Source organism: Salmo salar, chromosome ssa15, assembly GCF_905237065.1.
Source record: "Salmo salar chromosome ssa15, Ssal_v3.1, whole genome shotgun sequence".
NCBI lineage: Eukaryota > Metazoa > Chordata > Actinopteri > Salmoniformes > Salmonidae > Salmo > Salmo salar.
In genome coordinates this window covers 9,846,369-9,864,067 of record NC_059456.1, presented here as the reverse complement: position 1 = coordinate 9,864,067, position 17,699 = coordinate 9,846,369, and the positions used below count along the sequence as shown (strand labels likewise).

General features: G+C 45.3%; 1 protein-coding gene across 2 annotated transcripts in view; it reads right to left on the bottom strand.

Annotated features, from left to right (window-relative positions):
- tut7 (terminal uridylyl transferase 7) overlaps positions 1 to 17,699 on the bottom strand; it is a 48,021-nt gene that overhangs the window by 29,679 nt on the left and 643 nt on the right. For both annotated transcript variants that reach the window (XM_045695450.1, XM_045695449.1), the window contains exons 2-13: positions 16,771 to 17,052; positions 16,555 to 16,688; positions 15,584 to 15,741; positions 11,730 to 11,846; positions 11,434 to 11,611; positions 9,217 to 9,305; positions 8,921 to 8,972; positions 8,701 to 8,770; positions 8,363 to 8,489; positions 7,634 to 7,753; positions 5,346 to 5,483; positions 4,665 to 4,842 (exon numbers count right to left, since the gene is read on the bottom strand). In XM_045695450.1, the coding sequence (XP_045551406.1) occupies positions 4,665 to 4,842; positions 5,346 to 5,483; positions 7,634 to 7,753; positions 8,363 to 8,489; positions 8,701 to 8,770; positions 8,921 to 8,972; positions 9,217 to 9,305; positions 11,434 to 11,611; positions 11,730 to 11,846; positions 15,584 to 15,741; positions 16,555 to 16,688; positions 16,771 to 17,036 (1,627 nt within the window). In that variant the 5' untranslated portion in view covers positions 17,037 to 17,052. The remainder of the gene's footprint in view (positions 1 to 4,664; positions 4,843 to 5,345; positions 5,484 to 7,633; positions 7,754 to 8,362; positions 8,490 to 8,700; positions 8,771 to 8,920; positions 8,973 to 9,216; positions 9,306 to 11,433; positions 11,612 to 11,729; positions 11,847 to 15,583; positions 15,742 to 16,554; positions 16,689 to 16,770; positions 17,053 to 17,699) is intronic.

The window sequence follows — 17,699 nt, the reverse complement described above, 5'->3', positions numbered from 1 at the left end:
ATTTGGATTTCATGTAATGGACATACACAAAATAGTCCAAATTGGTGAAGTGAAAAAAAATTACTTGTTTTAAAAAATTCAACAAAATTTAAAAAACGGAAAAGTGATGCATGCATATGTATTCACCCCCTTTGCTATGAAGCCCCAAAATAAGATCTGGTGCAACCAATTACCTTCAGAAGTCACATAAATAGTTAAATAAAGTACACCTGTGTGCAATCTAAGTGTCACATGATGTCAGTATATATATATATATATATATATACACACACACACACACACGTTTGGAAAGGCCCCAGAGTCTGCAACACCACCAAGCCCAAGGGGCACCACGCACGAAGACCAAGGGGCACCACGCACGAAGACCAAGGGGCACCACGCACGAAGACCAAGGGGCACCACGCACGAAGACCAAGGGGCACCACGCACGAAGACCAAGGGGCACCACGCACGAAGACCAAGGGGCACCACGCACGAAGACCAAGGGGCACCACCCACGAAGACCAAGGGGCACCACCCACGAAGACCAAGGGGCACCACCCACGAAGACCAAGGGGCACCACCCACGAAGACCAAGGGGCACCACCCACGAAGACCAAGGGGCACCACGAAGACCAAGGGGCACCACGAAGACCAAGGGGCACCACGAAGACCAAGGGGCACCACGAAGACCAAGGGGCACCACGAAGTTGTGGAGAAGTACAGATCAGGGTTGGGTTATAAAAAAATATCAGAAATGTTGAACATCCCTCGGAGCACCAGTAAATCCATTATTAAAAAATGAAAGAATATGGCACCACAACAAACCTGCCAAGAGAGGGCTGCCCACCAAAACTCACAGACCAGGCAAGGAGGGCATTAATCAGAGAGGCAACAAAGAGACCAAAGATAACCCTGAAGGAGCTGCAAAGCTCTACAGCGGAGATTGGAGTATCTGTCCATAGGAAGTCGTACACTTAAGTCGTACGCTCCACAGAGCTGGTCTTTAGGGAAGAGTGGCCAGAAAAAAGCCATTGCTTAAAGAAACAATAAGCAAACACATTTGGTGTTCTCCAAAAGGCATGTGGGAGACTCCCCAAACATATGGAAGAAGGTACTCTGGTCAGATAAGATGAAAATTTAGCTTTTTGGCCATCAAGGAAAAGGCCATGTCTAGCGCAAACCCAACACCCCACATGACCTCGAGAACACCAGCCCCACAGTGAAGCATGGTGGTGGCAGCATCATGCTGTGGGGATGTTTTTCATCGGCAGGGACTGGGAAACTGGTCAGAATTGAAGGATGACGCTAAATACAGGGAAATTCTTGCGGGAAACCTGTTTTCTGTCTTCCAGAAATTTGAGACTGGGACGGAGGTCCACCTTCCAGCAGGACAATGACCCTACGCATACTGCTAAAAAGCAACGAGTGGTTTAAGGGGAAACATTTAAATGTCTTGGAATGACCTAGTCAACGCCCAGACCTCAATCCAATTGAGAATCTGTGGTATGACTTAAAGATTCCTGTACACCAGCGGAACCCATCCAACTTGAAGGAGCTGGAGCAGTTTATCCTTGAAGAATGGGCAAAAATCCCAGTGGCTAGATGTGCCAAGCTTATAGACATATATCCCAAGAGACAATAACTTTCTTACTTTTTAACTACATTGTCGGGAAAGGTCTCGTAAGCATTTCACAGTAAAGTCTACACTTGTTGTATTCAGCGAATATGACGAATAAATTATCAAATTTGATTGAGCGAAAGGTTATTTTCCAATGCTCCTATGAAATGAGGTCCGTGCCAATGCATTTATGAAAGCACTTGCTTCCAAAACTCAATTTACAGCTCCCTCTTCTACAGTTCCACTAGATGATTTAATGTAATTCGAACTATCGTGGGGTCATCTCTGTTTCCTACTACTAAAAACTCTCCAATGTGAATTATTGGCAACGATGTTTCGTTTTCCAAGTGCTACTGAATAAGCTCAACTGAAATGAACCAATTGCGGATGATACACATCAGTACTCTATCAAACCATTCCAAATCTTTATGGAAAGATTGGTCCCGTGTGGCTCAGTTGGTAGAGCATGGTGTTTGCAACGCCAGGGTTGTGGGTTCGATTCCCACGGGGGACCAGTACGGGGGGGAAAAAATGTATGAAATGAATGCATTCACTACTGTAAGTCGCTCTGGATAAGAGCGTCTGCTAAATGACTAAAATGTCAAATGTAAATGTACTATAAATGACACAGTGGCGGTATAGGTTGATACTGCCTAAGGCGGGAGCAGAACTGCTAGGACTGGGCCTGACAAACACAATAATTTGCCTGTAATTTACTGGCGTTTGCAGCGGACCTTTGCCTGCTCAAAGTGAGCCGCTGCTGTTGGGAAGTCAAAACCGTCCAGCTTGATGCACACCAGCCTCATTACTTTGTCCTCAAAAAGGACCGATCTGGAGGCCTTCTTTACTCTGTTCTGGAGAAAGAATCAACACAATCTTCGCCAAGTCCCTTATGAGGACCTTGCGTCTTCTGTGTGATTAGAATAGAAACACACCAGACATTAGCCCGTGAAGGACATTAGCCCGTGAAGGATATTAGCCCGTGAAGGATATTAGCCCGTGAAGGATATTAGCCCGTGAAGGATATTAGCCCGTGAAGGATATTAGCCTATGAACGATATTAGCCAATGAAGTCGAAGCACATCCACTGGTTGTTTCCATCAATTACTTTGATTTCTGGACAATTTGGCTGGCAACAATTGTATTTAAATCGGCAAAAAAAAATATATTTTTTAAATGTAACAGGCATTTTCCGGCTAACGGAAACCTTGGTGCCGATGTAGCACCACGCAGGCTACGTTTTCTACTGTGATTGGTCAACAACAACGGCACAGCTTGCAGAATCCTATTTTCTCCGTCTCGGCAGAGCGGCGTCCATGGGCACAGCCCGACCACTCCTCCTGGATAATTTCACCGTCCTCGTCCCACCCCCACCGCCTAGCCTTCATTGAAAATGAAATGGGCCACACCGTCCGCCTCAGGCTCTCTGCCAGAGCCTTAACCTGTTGGGTCTAGGGGGCAGCATTTGCACGTCTGGATAAAAGAAATGTACCCGATTTAATCTGGTTACTAATCCTACCCAGTAACTAGAATATGCATATACTTATTATATATGGATAGAAAACACTCTAAAGTTTCCAAAACTGTTTGAATGGTGTCTGTGAGTATAACAGAACTCATTTGGCAGGCAAAACCCTGAGACATTTTCTGACAGGAAGTGGATACCTGATGTGTTGTATTGACTTTAAACCTATCCCATTGAAAAACACAGGGGTTTAGGAATATTTTGGCACTTCCTATTGCTTCCACTAGATGTCACCAGCCTTTACAAAGTGTTTTGAGTCTTCTGGAGGGAGATCTGACCGAACAAGAGCCATGGAACGGTGATGTCCCATTAGACACCTGGCGCTAGTTCATGTTGGGTACCCTCGTTCCAATACGTTATAAAAGAGTATGCATTCGTCCACCTTGAATATTATTCATGTTCTGGTTAAAAAGGCCCTAATGATTTATGCTATACAACGTTTGACATGTTTGAACGAACGGAAATATTTTTTTCCCCTCGTTCATGACGAGAAGTCCGGCTGGCTTACATCATGTGCTAACGAGACGGAGATTTTTGGACATAAATGATGAGCTTTTTTGAACAAAACTACATTCGTTATGGACCTGTGATACCTGGAAGTGACATCTGATGAAGAGAATCAAAGGTAATGGATTATTTACATAGTATTTTCGATTTTAGATCTCCCCAACATGACGTCTAGTCTGTATCGCAACGCGTATTTTTCTGGGCGCAGTGCTCAGATTATTGCAAAGTGTGATTTCCCAGTAAGGTTATTTTTAAATCTGGCAAGTTGATTGCGTTCAAGAGATGTAAATCTATAATTCTTTAAATGACAATATAATATTTTACCAATGTTTTCTAATTTTAATTATTTAATTTCTGACGCTGACTTGACTGCCGGTTATTGGAGGGAAACGATTTCCTCAACATCAATGCCATAGTAAAACGCTGTTTTTGGATATAAATATGAACTTGATAGAACTAAAAATGCATGCATTGTCTAACATAATGTCCTAGGAGTGTCATCTGATGGAGATTGTAAAAGGTTAGTGCATCATTTTAGCTGGTTTTATGGTTTTGGTGACCCTGTCTTTGACTTGACAAAACATTACACACAACTCTTGTAAATGTACTGTCCTAACATACTCTAAATTTATGCTTTCGCCGTAAAACCTTTTTGAAATCGTAAAACGTGGTTAGATTAAGGAGATGTTTATCTTTCAAATGGTGTAACATAGTTGTATTTTTGAAAAATTTGAATTTTGACATTTATTTGGATTCAAATTTGCCGCTCTTGAAATGCACCTGCTGTTGATGGAGTGCACCACGGGTGGCACGCTAGCGTCCCACCTAGCCCCAAGAGGTTAAGAGTGAAAAATATGGGACCTTAATCTGGCCTCCCTGGAGAATCTGACAGATGTAACTAGACTCGGCTGCTGGTTGGTCAGGCTGAACCCTACAGGTTATCCTGTTCTGAGATACCATGAAAAATAGATACCATTTCTAGAACATGTTTGGTAGTGGAGTTTGATTGTAAAAAAAGGTCAAAGTTCGTACCCTCCACGGCAATGCGTTTCTTAGGCCAGTCCTTGGCGTCCCGTGATAGGACGAGGCTGGTACGCACGCTGATGACACACTCCGCCATGTTGAACTCCAGCGAATAAAAACGAAGCATCTCCACCCACAGAAGACCCACCGCCGGAGGAGAGACAGAGCTCTGGAACACCAGAGGAGCCTGGAGAGAGACAAGCGCACGCACACACACACCCATTACACACAAACACACACCCATTACACACACATTTTTACTTTTTAGTAATTTAGCAGACGCTCTTATCCAGAGCGACTTACAGTAGTGAATGCATACATTTCATACATTTTCTTTCTGTACTGGCCCCCCGTGGGAATCGAACTCACAACCCTGGCATTGCAAACACCATGCTCTACCAACACCATGCTCCCACACGGGACCTCACACACAGTGTGTACACTGACAATATTATGTTATTTTCAACAACGTCTATATGTGAGCACCAGGCTACCCTCCCCCCCACAGGGTGAAGTTACCCCCCCCCCCCACAGGGTGAAGTTACCCTCCCCCCACAGGGTGCAGTTACCCTCCCCCACAGGGTGCAGTTACCCTCCCCCACAGGGTGCAGTTACCCTCCCCCCCACAGGGTGCAGTTACCCTCCCCCCCACAGGGTGCAGTTACCCTCCCCCCCACAGGGTGCAGTTACCTTGCCCTCCCTGTAGATGGTTTCTGGGGGTGAGGATGAGGAGTCCTTAGAGACGGGATGGTAACCCCAGTGGACCCAGCCATCCTCCATGTAGGTCAGACTGAAGTCATGTAGCCTGCTGATAGAAAACTCTTTTATCTGAGGAAAAAAAAGGGGAGAGGTGCGAACCAGAATGAAAACGTTAAACTATTTATTAAATACAAACACCAGACCTATAGACTATGCCTAAAATACAGTGTTAAAACACTAATATGTGAAAACAATATTTATTTTTTTGTGAACAAATGTTTCATTTTGTAGTTATAACAGGGTTGGTAGAAACATGTGAAAATTTTTGGAAATCTGATGCAGGTCATGTCTTCTATAAAACCCACAATGCAATGTTCTCCATCTCCCTGGGCTGGCTGGCTGGCTGGCTGGCTAGAAAACATAGCTACACACAATAATACGAAAGTCCGTATCAGCATGTGAAGTAGCCAGCTAGCAGTAAAAATCACCTAAGCAAACTGCACTATCAATTTAGGAGTCTCTCACAGGGTTCAACCAGCTGTTTCTCTGCCACTGAGCTATAAAACAGCAGCGTTCCGTTCCCACAGTATACCGGGGCAAGACGACATTACCCCCCCGGTATACCGGGGCAAGACGACATCACTCTCCCGGTATACCGGGGCAAGACGACATTACCCCCCCCGTATACCGGGGCAAGACGACATTACCCCCCCCGTATACCGGGGCAAGACGACATTAGCCCCCCCGTATACCGGGGCAAGACGACATTAGCCCCCCGTATACCGGGGCAAGACGACATTACCCCCCCGTATACCGGGGCAAGACAGAAGCAAAAATAAACAGTCTCCCCTCTGCATTCAAGCAGCGGATTCTGACCAGGCCAAAGAAATTATAAACAGCGATAGGTAGGATGTTTAAAATGTTTTGTCTTGGTTTATAGCGGCGGATATGCGCTCATTCCCACTGGTTGAGAATAGCATGTGGTTTCAGCAACTCGTCAAAGTCCTCAAACCACGTTAAAACTTCCCTCTTACACCCATTTCAGCAAACAGGTAGTACCCACTCGACATAAGCAAACAGGTAGTACCCACTCGACATAAGCAAACAGGTAGTACCCACTCGACATAAGCAAACCAAAGCCACAATTTTCAACGAATTGGCCAATCCACCATGTTAGCGCTTACTTAACAATGACCGCCCATCACATTACCCCGGAGTGGGAGATGTACCGTCCCACAGCTATTATTTACAAAACCCTTTTAAACCTCTCTCCCACCTATCTGAGATATATACTGCAGCCCTCATCCTCCACATACAACACCCGTTGTCTGCCAGTCACATTCTGTTAAAGGTCCCCAAAGCACACACATCCCTGGGTCGCTCCTCTTTTCAGTTCGCTGCAGCTAGCGACTGGAACGAGCTGCAACAAACACTCAAACTGGACAGTTTTATCTCAATCTCTTCATTCAGAGACTCAATCATGGACTCTCTTACTGACAGTCGTGGCTGCTTTGTGTGATGTATTGTTGTCTCTACCTTCTTGCCCTTTGTGCTGTTGTCAGTGCCCAATAATGTTTGTACCATGTTGTGTTGCTACCATGTTGTGTTGCTACCATGTTGTGTTGCTACCATGTTGTGTTGCTACCATGTTGTGTTGCTACCAGGTTGTGTTGCTACCAGGTTGTTATGTTGTGTTGCCATATGTTGCTGCCATGCTATGTTGTTTTCTTTGGTCTCTTTATGTAGTGTTGTCTCTCTTGTTGTGATGAGGTCTTTTGGTAGGCCGTCATTGTAAATAAGAATTTGTTCTTAACCGACTTGCCTAGTTAATTTAAGGTTAAATAAAAAATGGAGGAGAGCGTAGGAGGGCAGTGTCATGGTGCGTTCGCAACCAAGTGGGAATTCACCAGATACGACTGGAAAACCCACCGTAGAACGATCGTACCCTACAGGGACCACCGTAGAACGATCGTACCCTACAGGGACCACCGTAGAACGATCGTACCCTACAGGGACCACCGTAGAACGATCGTACCCTACAGGGACCACCGTAGAACGATCGTACCCTACAGGGACCACCGTAGAACGATCGTACCCTACAGGGACCACCGTAGAACGATCATACCCTACAGGGACCACTGTAGAACGATCGTACGCTACAGGGACCACCGTAGAACGATCACACCTGTGTGTTGGTATGTGTGAAAAGGTTAAAACAAGACTGTGTGTGTGTGTGTGTGTGTGTGTGTGTGTGTGTGTGTGTGTGTGTGTGTGTGTACCTCGTGTCCCAGGTAGGCAGGCAGGACGGGCCGTTTCCTCTGCTGGAGGAAGTAGACGACCATGAGAGCCAGGACGTACGACGGCAGACCTCCCTCCTCCGCTCGGTCCACGTGACAGATCTAACAGACATACGGGAGCACACAATGTCAAAACACTGAAAAGTGGACCTTGGGGAAACAAAGGACAATTCTATATATGGGGTCAATTCTAACTGCCGCAAATCCAATGTGAAGTTAGTGTACCATTGATATCAATGGTAGATTTTGTGAAAAAATTTGACTTAATTCACCACTCAGTGATGAGGTGTTTACAGGCCAATATGTCTGAGGAACCTCAGCGGCTCACCTAGAGAAACAGCGAGGGATGGGCAACTGGTGGCAAGAACCCCCTTTTTTTGTAGGCCCGCGGATCAACTCAAAGTCTTCTCTACGCCCCATAGCAAAATGTGTAGAATTGCAGGGAAAATTAATTCAAAAAAAAACTTCACATTTTTCTCTCCGCTGTCAAGAGCCGAGAAAACAAGACTTAGGGCCAAACAAACTCAGGGCCGGCTTCGACTGCATGTGTGGGGAATCGCAGACCCACGAGCCACTGCGGACCTTCATGATAAGTTAAGATTCTTCGTGGCCCCCACCCACATCAAAGTTCCCCATGATCTAGAGGAAACACTGCTAGGCTAACTGGTGAGCTGGTAGTAACCAGGTGTGAGGGCCAATGAATAAACTCACGCGGGCCCAGTGTCTGAAGCCCAGGACCAGTGGCAGCAGGAGAGGCTCCCGATTGGACAGCTCAAACAGGAAGGAGGTGGTCAGGCAGGCGTTGTCATTTCCTGCGCTCACCTTACACACCAGACCACTTGGGAGACGACAACAACAACAACAACAAGGTTCTTCCTGATAAACTACAGTTCCCATCAGCCACACTTTCACATCAATCAAAGTGAGATGTGGTTATATTCAGGAAGATTAGTGCTAAAAAAAACAATACAACTGTCAGATAGTAGCACATATGAAAGAACATGATGATCCAGAACTGGAACAATGGATGTGATTAACGAAGGACTGACCTGTTCTTGTCTTTACAGATGACCACCGGTACCCTGGCATGAAAGTCTGCCTCCAGGTTACCGTAGAGAACTGGAAACAACCACCACCAACTCTATCATCAACATTATTTCAGAGGAGGGAGAATCACTCCACTAAACGACGATGCTAACAGTATCATTGGTTATTATGTTGGTTTCTACAGTAGCATGTCTTGAGGGGGAAAAAGTCCTTCATACTCACGGCTGACTGACAGACTCTTCTGTACCAGCAACAGAACGTCTGGCTGATGCATCTGTGAACATTTAAAATACAATAAAAAACGTAATATATATATATAACACAAAAATGAATATCTGTGAACACAGGCCCATTTCAAAACCCTGATAAAAAAAATCATAGATTACAATATTACAGAGCTTCAGGAAGAAAAAAAACATGACCGTCACAGCAAAAAAACTGAAAATATAACTAAACATTCACTATTAGTCTAGGAAGAGGAACACACACACACGTCATCAGCAAGCAGGGCTACTCACATGAGGGGGAAATTGAATGTCAATGTTGACGTCGGAATCCTTGAAACCGAACTTGGTGCAGGAAGACCCATAGAGCCTGAGTTTCACCTCTGGGGGGGGGGGATGGCCAAATAGAGAACACAAACAAACTAAACAAACTTTATCCTTAATGATATTCTCATCTTTCAACTGTAAAACATGCCTAGCCCTTCCTGGAAAGAAACATCTAAACTACATGTTCTGGAAACTTACTCCCTGGCTGAGGTGGAGTTACTACAGGACTCCCCATGTTCCCATCATTCCCAGCCAGGAAACGTACTCCCTGGCTGAGGTGGAGTTACTACAGGACTCCCCATGTTCCCATCATTCCCACCCAGGAAACGTACTCCCTGGTTGAGGTAGAGTTACTACAGGACTCCCCATGTTCCCATCATTCCCACCCAGGAAACTTACTCCCTGGCTGAGGTGGAGTTACTACAGGACTCCCGATATTCCCATCATTCCCACCCAGGAAACGTACTCCCTGGCTGAGGTAGAGTTTCTACAGGACTCCCCATGTTCCCATCATTCCCAGCCAGGAAACGTACTCCCTGGCTGAGGTGGAGTTTCTACAGGACTCCCCATGTTCCCATCATTCCCAGCCAGGAAACGTACTCCCTGGCTGAGGTGGAGTTACTACAGGACTCCCCATGTTCCCATCATTCCCAGCCAGGAAACGTACTCCCTGGCTGAGGTGGAGTTACTACAGGACTCCCCATGTTCCCATCATTCCCAGCCAGGAAACGTACTCCCTGGCTGAGGTGGAGTTACTACAGGACTCCCCATGTTCCCATCATTCCCACCCAGGAAACTTACTCCCTGGCTGAGGTAGAGTTACTACAGGACTCCCCATGTTCCCATCATTCCCACCCAGCATGCTTTGTCTAGTTTTCCCCCACAAAAAAACAATTCTCCAATTCACACATGCGTATTAAAACACACTTGTACATGTGTTAAATAGGACAAATATAAAAATCACCCACCAAATGATTATTCTAATTTTTAAACTAGAGGCTATGAGTAAGTTATTGAATGGCACGGGTTGGCCTATAGAGGGTGCTGTTTTAAGCAGTATCACATAAACCTTTATTTTGGACACCATGTTTGACAGAGTTAAACTTTGTACACCGTGTGTACAAAACATTAGGAACACCTGCTCTTTCCATGACATAGACTGACCAGGTGAATCCAGGTGAAAGATATGATCCCTTATTGATGTCACTTGTTAAATCCACTTCAATCAGTGTAGGTGAAGGGAAGAAAATTAGTTTTTTCACACTCAACAGTTTCCTGTGTGTATCAAGACTGGTCCACCACCCAAAGGACATCCAGACAACTTGATACAACTGTGGGAAGCATTGGAGTCAACATGGGCCAGCATCCCTGTGGAACGCTTTCAACACCTTGTAAAGTCCATGACCCGACAAATTCAGGCTGTTCTGAGGGCAAAACAGGGTGGCAACTCAATATTATGAAGGTGTTCCTAATGTTTTGTACACTCAGTGTATGTAGGCGTCATTCCTCATGCTTAACAAATTTGTCTCAAGGACCCATAAGGTCCGTCAGGATATATTTCCCTCCATCTTGGATATTTTGGAAAACCCTAGAAAAACGTGTTTTGAACCATAAATCCAAATAACACAACATTCTGTGTTTGAGGAAAGCTAAGAGATTGGTTAAAAGGTGCTTACCTATAGAACAGCAAGAGGAACTGTCCCGTCGCCTACCTTCAAACCCTACACCCCAACCCAAGCACTCCATTCTGTCTCTCGGCCCTCTCACCCGTTAAGGAGGGCAGCTCCCGCTCAGCCTAGCTCAAGCTCTTCTCTGTCCAGGAACCCTAATGGTGACTAGGCTTAGAGGTACCATTAGCAGGGAAGTCTAGTCTACCGTCCATTCTCTCACCAGGCAGGAAACACTGGTCTAGTCTACCGTCCATTCTCTCACCAGGCAGGAACCACTGGTCTAGTCTACCGTCCATTCTCTCACCAGGCAGGAAACACTGGTCTAGTCTACCGTCCATTCTCTCACCAGGCAGGAAACACTGGTCTAGTCTACCGTCCATTCTCTCACCAGGCAGGAAACACTGGTCTAGTCTACCGTCCATTCTCTCACCAGGCAGGAAACACTGGTCTAGTCTACCGTCCATTCTCTCACCAGGCAGGAACCACTGGTCTAGTCTACCGCCCATTCTCTCACCAGGCAGGACGGCTGTTAGGACTTCCTGCATGTTGGAGACGATCTGTTGTCTGTTCTCTACATCCTGGTCACTCATCCCTCTCTCTCTGACCACGCCCTCCAGGGCCACGCCCACCGCCGCCACCTGCTCTGCCCTGGGGGGCACAATCTCTGTCAGCATCTCCTCCTCGCAACGCTCCTACAGAGGAGCAGTCACAGAGCACACACACACACAGTACAGAGACACGTTACTCACACAGGTCATCATAAAACATGTACTGTATCTTATGGCTTTGAATGATGGAGGTGTTCTCAACCTTGGCTCGCCTCTTGTGCCACTTGTCTTTGATGTGTCTGTGAGCGTCAGAGACCGAGTCCAGCAAAACCTCACACAGAGAGCAGGTGTAGACAGCACTGGGGTTACTGTGAGACCTCTGTGTGAGAGAGAGAGAGAGAGAGAGAGAGAGAGAGAGAGAGAGACAACAGCACTGGGGTTACTGTGGGACCTCTGTGTGAGAGAGCGAGAGACAACAGCACTGGGGTTACTGTGGGACCTCAGTGAGAGAGAGAGAGAGACAACAGCACTGGGGTTACTGTGGGACCTCAGTGAGAGAGAGAGAGAGACAACAGCACTGGGGTTACTGTGGGACCTCAGTGAGAGAGAGAGAGAACAACAGCACTGGGGTTACTGTGGGACCTCAGTGAGAGAGAGAGAGACAACAGCACTGGGGTTACTGTGGGACCTCAGTGAGAGAGAGAGACAGACAGCACTGGGGTTATGAGAGACGAGAGAGAGAGAGAGAGAGAGAGAGAGAGAGAGAGAGAGAGAGAGAGAGAGAGACAACAGCACTGGGGTTACTGTGGGACCTCAGTGAGAGAGAGAGAGACAACAGCACTGGGGTTACTGTGGGACCTCAGTGAGAGAGAGAGAGAGACAACAGCACTGGGGTTACTGTGGGACCTCAGTGAGAGAGAGAGAGACAACAGCACTGGGGTTACTGTGGGACCTCAGTGAGAGAGAGAGAGACAACAGCACTGGGGTTACTGTGGGACCTCAGTGAGAGAGAGAGAGAGAGAGAGAACAGCACTGGGGTTACTGTGGGACCTGAGAGAGAGCGAGAGCGAGAGAGAGAGAGAGAACAGCACTGGGGTTACAGTGGGACCTCAGAGAGAGAACAGTCAGTGGCAGAGTGGCCATAGAGTACACGGTAAGTCAATCCCCTGATTAGTTGAAATCAGTTGTGTGAGTGTGAAGCCAGAAGAAAAATTTACAATGTTGGGGGACAGTGAAGCACTGTTCTCTCTAAGTACATAGAGTAGCCAGCCAGTGTTTCCGGGCTGTCTAGCAGGGAGCAATTTCTAAAAACAGAATTCCACTTTGACATTATGGGGTATTGTGTGTAGGCCAGTGACAAAACTCAATTTCATCAAATTTAAAATTCAGGCTGTAAAAACAAAATGAGGAACAATTCAAGAGGTGTGAATACGCCATCACTTACCCTGGATATGCTAGCGACTGTGCTATCACAGCTAACTCGTTAGCTAAATATTATGCCGTTTGCGTTCACATTTTGTTGGCTTTTATAAATCGTGACAGAAATTGAACTGAATAGCAGCTAGCTAAATTATACCTAGGTAGCTTAAAAAGGTTAGCAAAAAAGTTTAGCAAAAGGTCAAAACAAACCTCATTGTTGGGAGCCACTTCATGTCTCTCATGCTAGCCTACACAGCCAAATATCACTTCAGAAAGGTAAAGATATTGATATGGCCAGCATAGACCGTCACAGACCATTTCCCCCTTTCTGCAGCTTTAGCTCATCTCTAAATAACAGAGATGATGTGAAAATCAGCAAACGTTTAAAATTCACCAGTGGTTGTTTTTGTTGGCATGTTTAGTCCTATAAACCACTGTCGCCCCTACGCCACTAACCTCTTAATCTGCCTCTGGCGCTCCTCCCAAGTAAGGAATTTGATTGGTTTGACGTGTTTATTTATTTATTTCACCTTTATTTAACCAGGTAGGCTAGTTGAGAACAAGTTCTCATTTGCAACTGTGACCTGGCCAAGAAAAAGCAAAGCAATTCGACACATACAACAACAGAGTTAAACATACACATACACAAAACAGTCAAAAATACAGTAGAACAAAATAAAACAATAAGTCTATATACAGTGACTGCAAACGTTAGGTTGCATTACGGATTTATACCAGGTTCTGACCCATTTCTTTATCCGATTTCTCCATGGAACTTCCCCAGGCTTCACGTTTTAGGGAAGGCTACCCCATTGGACCCAACATCCTGCTTGTAAGTATTATTCAATAATAAATAAATAAAACGTGTCGGGTTGTTTCTATTACAAAGTATGTCACTGCCCCTTTAAGAGCGCCGAAATCAAGCTTGAAACTCCAGTTGTTATTGCACACATATATACATACATACATACATACATACATACATACATACATATATAGTTAGGCTTTATCTGACATTTTGCTGTTGCATAAGGCTTAGAGCTCATGGAACCAGTAGGTTATTAAACACTCAAACAGGAAACAGAAGCTGTTTCCTGTTTGAGTGTTTAATAACCTACTGATTCCATGAGCTCTAAGCCTTATGCAACAGCAAAATGTCAGATAAAACCATTTCCCAGATTCGGTTGTTTTTTAATCTTTACTATGCCGTAATAAAGACTTTATCCTTTTTTCCCCTGTTAGAACAGACTGGTATTTACTTATAATTTATTTCGTTTTGTTTACACTGTTCCAAACAGGAAGTAAAATCATATTGTAAATCGAACTGCACCTGTTGGTCACACATAATGCACACAGCTCTCACTCCTATACCCTCATTTATCTTGATCTCTTTACTGTTACTTTTTACAATAATAATAATAATTATCATCATCATAATAAGTGATGTCGTTATCATTAGTGGTCTTAGTATAGCAGTCTTGTATAACCACCGTCGAGCTGTAGGCCTCAGAGCACATCCTGTTTAGTCATTAATACTGTAACTCACTTAGAACTATATTCAATATATAGGCTACTGTATCAATCAATCAATCATTCATTCATTCATCCCATCACACGAGACTATCGCACTCTGAAATGCAATCAAGCATTTTAGTTTAGAAATTACATAAAGGGAGCTTTGAATAATTAGCCTAAACAATGAAGAAACTGCAATTCACAAAATCATGCAACTGTTTTTAGTCTGCTGTAATAAAGGCATATATATAATTTTTTTCTCTCCATCTGAACCGACTCTCCGGTGCACTTTAGTGTTGTTTACACTATTCCAAAATGGTCAGAAAAAAATATATTGTAACCCTAACCCTCTGAATCAGAGAGGTGTGGGGGGCTGCCATAATCGACATCCACGTCTTCGGCGCCCGAGGAACAGTGGGTTAACTGCCTTGCTCAGGGGCAGAACGACAGATATTTTTACCTTGTTAGCTCGGATGCTAACATGTTTCACGTAAAGAGAGCATGGGTTTGAGGGAATAGGGAATGTTTTTCCTAAACAAATTAGGGATTTCAGTAACAGAACTTTTCAGTCAAACAAGAAACTAAATGGCTGAAATGACGTTGCAGCTTTAGCACAGACAGCTCAATAAAACACTCGCTGTGCTGTGGTGCCTATTTCATCAGGCTCTTTGTTGAGTCATTTTTGTGTCTTAATTATTTAATTAAACTGTGTGCTTAAAGCATCAGACAAGCTCAGTGCATATGTAGTTGATTTGATTCAAACACATGGGGTGCGTCTATGGGGAAAATAAGTTTAAACATTGACAAATCGACACTCGGTCAACCAGATAAAAAAAAGTTTTGTCGGGGACAGCCCTAATACACTTAAATATGAATCACTTAGGCGAGACAAATTTTCAGCTGCCCTTTTAAGGGCGTGTGGTTAGTGTGGTAACAGGGTGTGGTTGTCTGTTGAAGCAAAAACAAACTAACATGGACCAACAACCAAGCGTTGAAAAAACAACCTAGCGGGAGAAAGGCTATACAGACTTTTCTGTGTAGCGAATTGAAATGTTTAAAAGGAGAAGTGGAAAAAGTAGCTGCCGAAAAGAAGCCTGTTAATGTTACAGCAGACGTTTAGGGAAAACACTGCTGAAAGATAGGAGTTGAGTAACGCTCCTCCTCTCTGGATGAATGGCTCACCTTCTTCAGACGGAAGATCTTCTCTCTGCCAATCTTGTCCTCCGCCTGTTTCAGTCCCAGCAGCTCTTTGGCTGACAGAGCTGACTCATCCACAACCGGCCCATGGTCCTCCTCACCTAGACCCCGCCTCCAGTTATGGTTCCTACGATTCCTGCCCCCTGGAGACACACAAACTACGTTACCCATAGTCCTCTTTCCCCGTGGAGACACACAAACTACGTTACCCATAGTCCTCTTTCCCCGTGGAGACACAAACTACGTTACCCATAGTCCTCTTTCCCCGTGGAGACAAAAACTACGTTACCCATAGTCCTCTTTCCCCGTGGAGACAAAAACTACGTTACCCATAGTCCTCTTTCCCCGTGGAGACAAAAACTACGTTACCCATAGTCCTCTTTCCCCGTGGAGACAAAAACTACGTTACCCATAGTCCTCTTTCCCGTGGAGACAAAAACTACGTTACCCATAGTCCTCTTTCCCCGTGGAGACAAAAACTACGTTACCCATAGTCCTCTTTCCCCGTGGAGACAAAAACTGTTACCCATAGTCCTCTTTCCCCGTGGAGACAAAAACTATGTTACCCATAGTCCTCTTTCCCCGTGGAGACAAAAACTACGTTACCTAGAGTCCTTCACACACTTTCCTGACTCCCCCGCTGTGTTCGAGACCATTACATCTGTGATGTATCATGGGTAAATTGTGACTGACTGATCTATAAATAATATTGAGTAGTTAATTATGATGCAAGGTGACGCGTCTCAACTCACCTTTGAAGTGGAATGCGCCCCATGGCTACTGAAGATAAGACAGGAGGACTTTGTTTGGGTGTTGGTTGGCTGAGCTGTGAGGTGTGTTGTCTGCGGTCTCTCCTGCCATAATGCTCCCTGTCCTATCTTCCTGACTACATTATCTTCCTGACTACATTATCCAGATTCGTCGACACCCCTACCTGCCAGGAGGTGTTGGTTTACCTGAGTGAAGTGTGTTGTCAACGTTGTCTCTCCTCTGCTCCCTGTCCTCTCCCTGAGAAGTTCTCCTAAAGCGTTGTGAAGGGCGCTCTCTCCAGTTCTCCTCCCGGCCCTCGGCCTGCTGGTTCTCTGGGTACCTGCAAATAGTGTTAGCATGGCAACTTAGCGTGACATGTTTTCCTATGAGAAATGATAACTATTCGATCTTAGCGTTGGTACCTAGCTCTCTGAAAGTCCTCCCTCTGTGAGGGGCTGTGGCCCTCCTTGAATCCCCCTGCAGGGTAGCTGCTCAGAGGCTCCATCGCTCCCTTCTTGGAGCTGGCGTGGTGAAGCCCTCCCCTCTTCCCCTGGCCACGCCTCTCCAACTTGGGGCTGTATCCTCTCGCTGCATCTTGGTTCCTCCAGGTCTCAGCCTCGTCTGCCACCGGGCCCCTCTCCCGGCCTTCCTGCTTGGGGTAGCGTGGCCTGCCTCCTGACTCTTCCATGGTGTTTCTACTAGGCCTGTGATGTGACAACGAGAGAGAGATGTCATCCATTACTAGCCCTGGGGAATGTAGTGGCCACTAGCTCTGTCCCAGGGTGTTAAAGAAGCCCTGGACAAGACATACATGGCTAAGAGCTCATAAATACATCACATGTAAAGGACAGTTCATTAATTTGGCTTACTTCTATATCTGTTAGCTAACTAGCTACTTCCTCAAAACCTAAGCGAGTTAATTAGCTATCATGCCAAACTGCTAGTCAACTAGGTAGCTATGAAAGACTCACTCAGGAATGGGAACGGATAAATAGTTTTAAGATGCAACGAGAGGTTTACTGAAAAGTTGTGTGTCTTCCATTTCTCCAGGAAGTCCTCTGTAAACAACCCACTTCAATACCAATGATATTTAGCAGTATAGTCTACCAAACCCTGACTGATCTACAAACAACCTGGCATCATAAATAACTAGTCATTATTATGTATAGATCAGTCACAATTTTACCCATGAAACATTACAGTTTTGATCCACTCGAACACGGCCAAAAACGTAGTCCCGGTACATAACACTCGAGTTAATTAGCTATCATGCCAAACTGCTAGCTAGCTATCAAGGCCCAACTGTTTAGTAACAATTGTCAGCAAGTGTGGTTGACTATTTTATGTTACT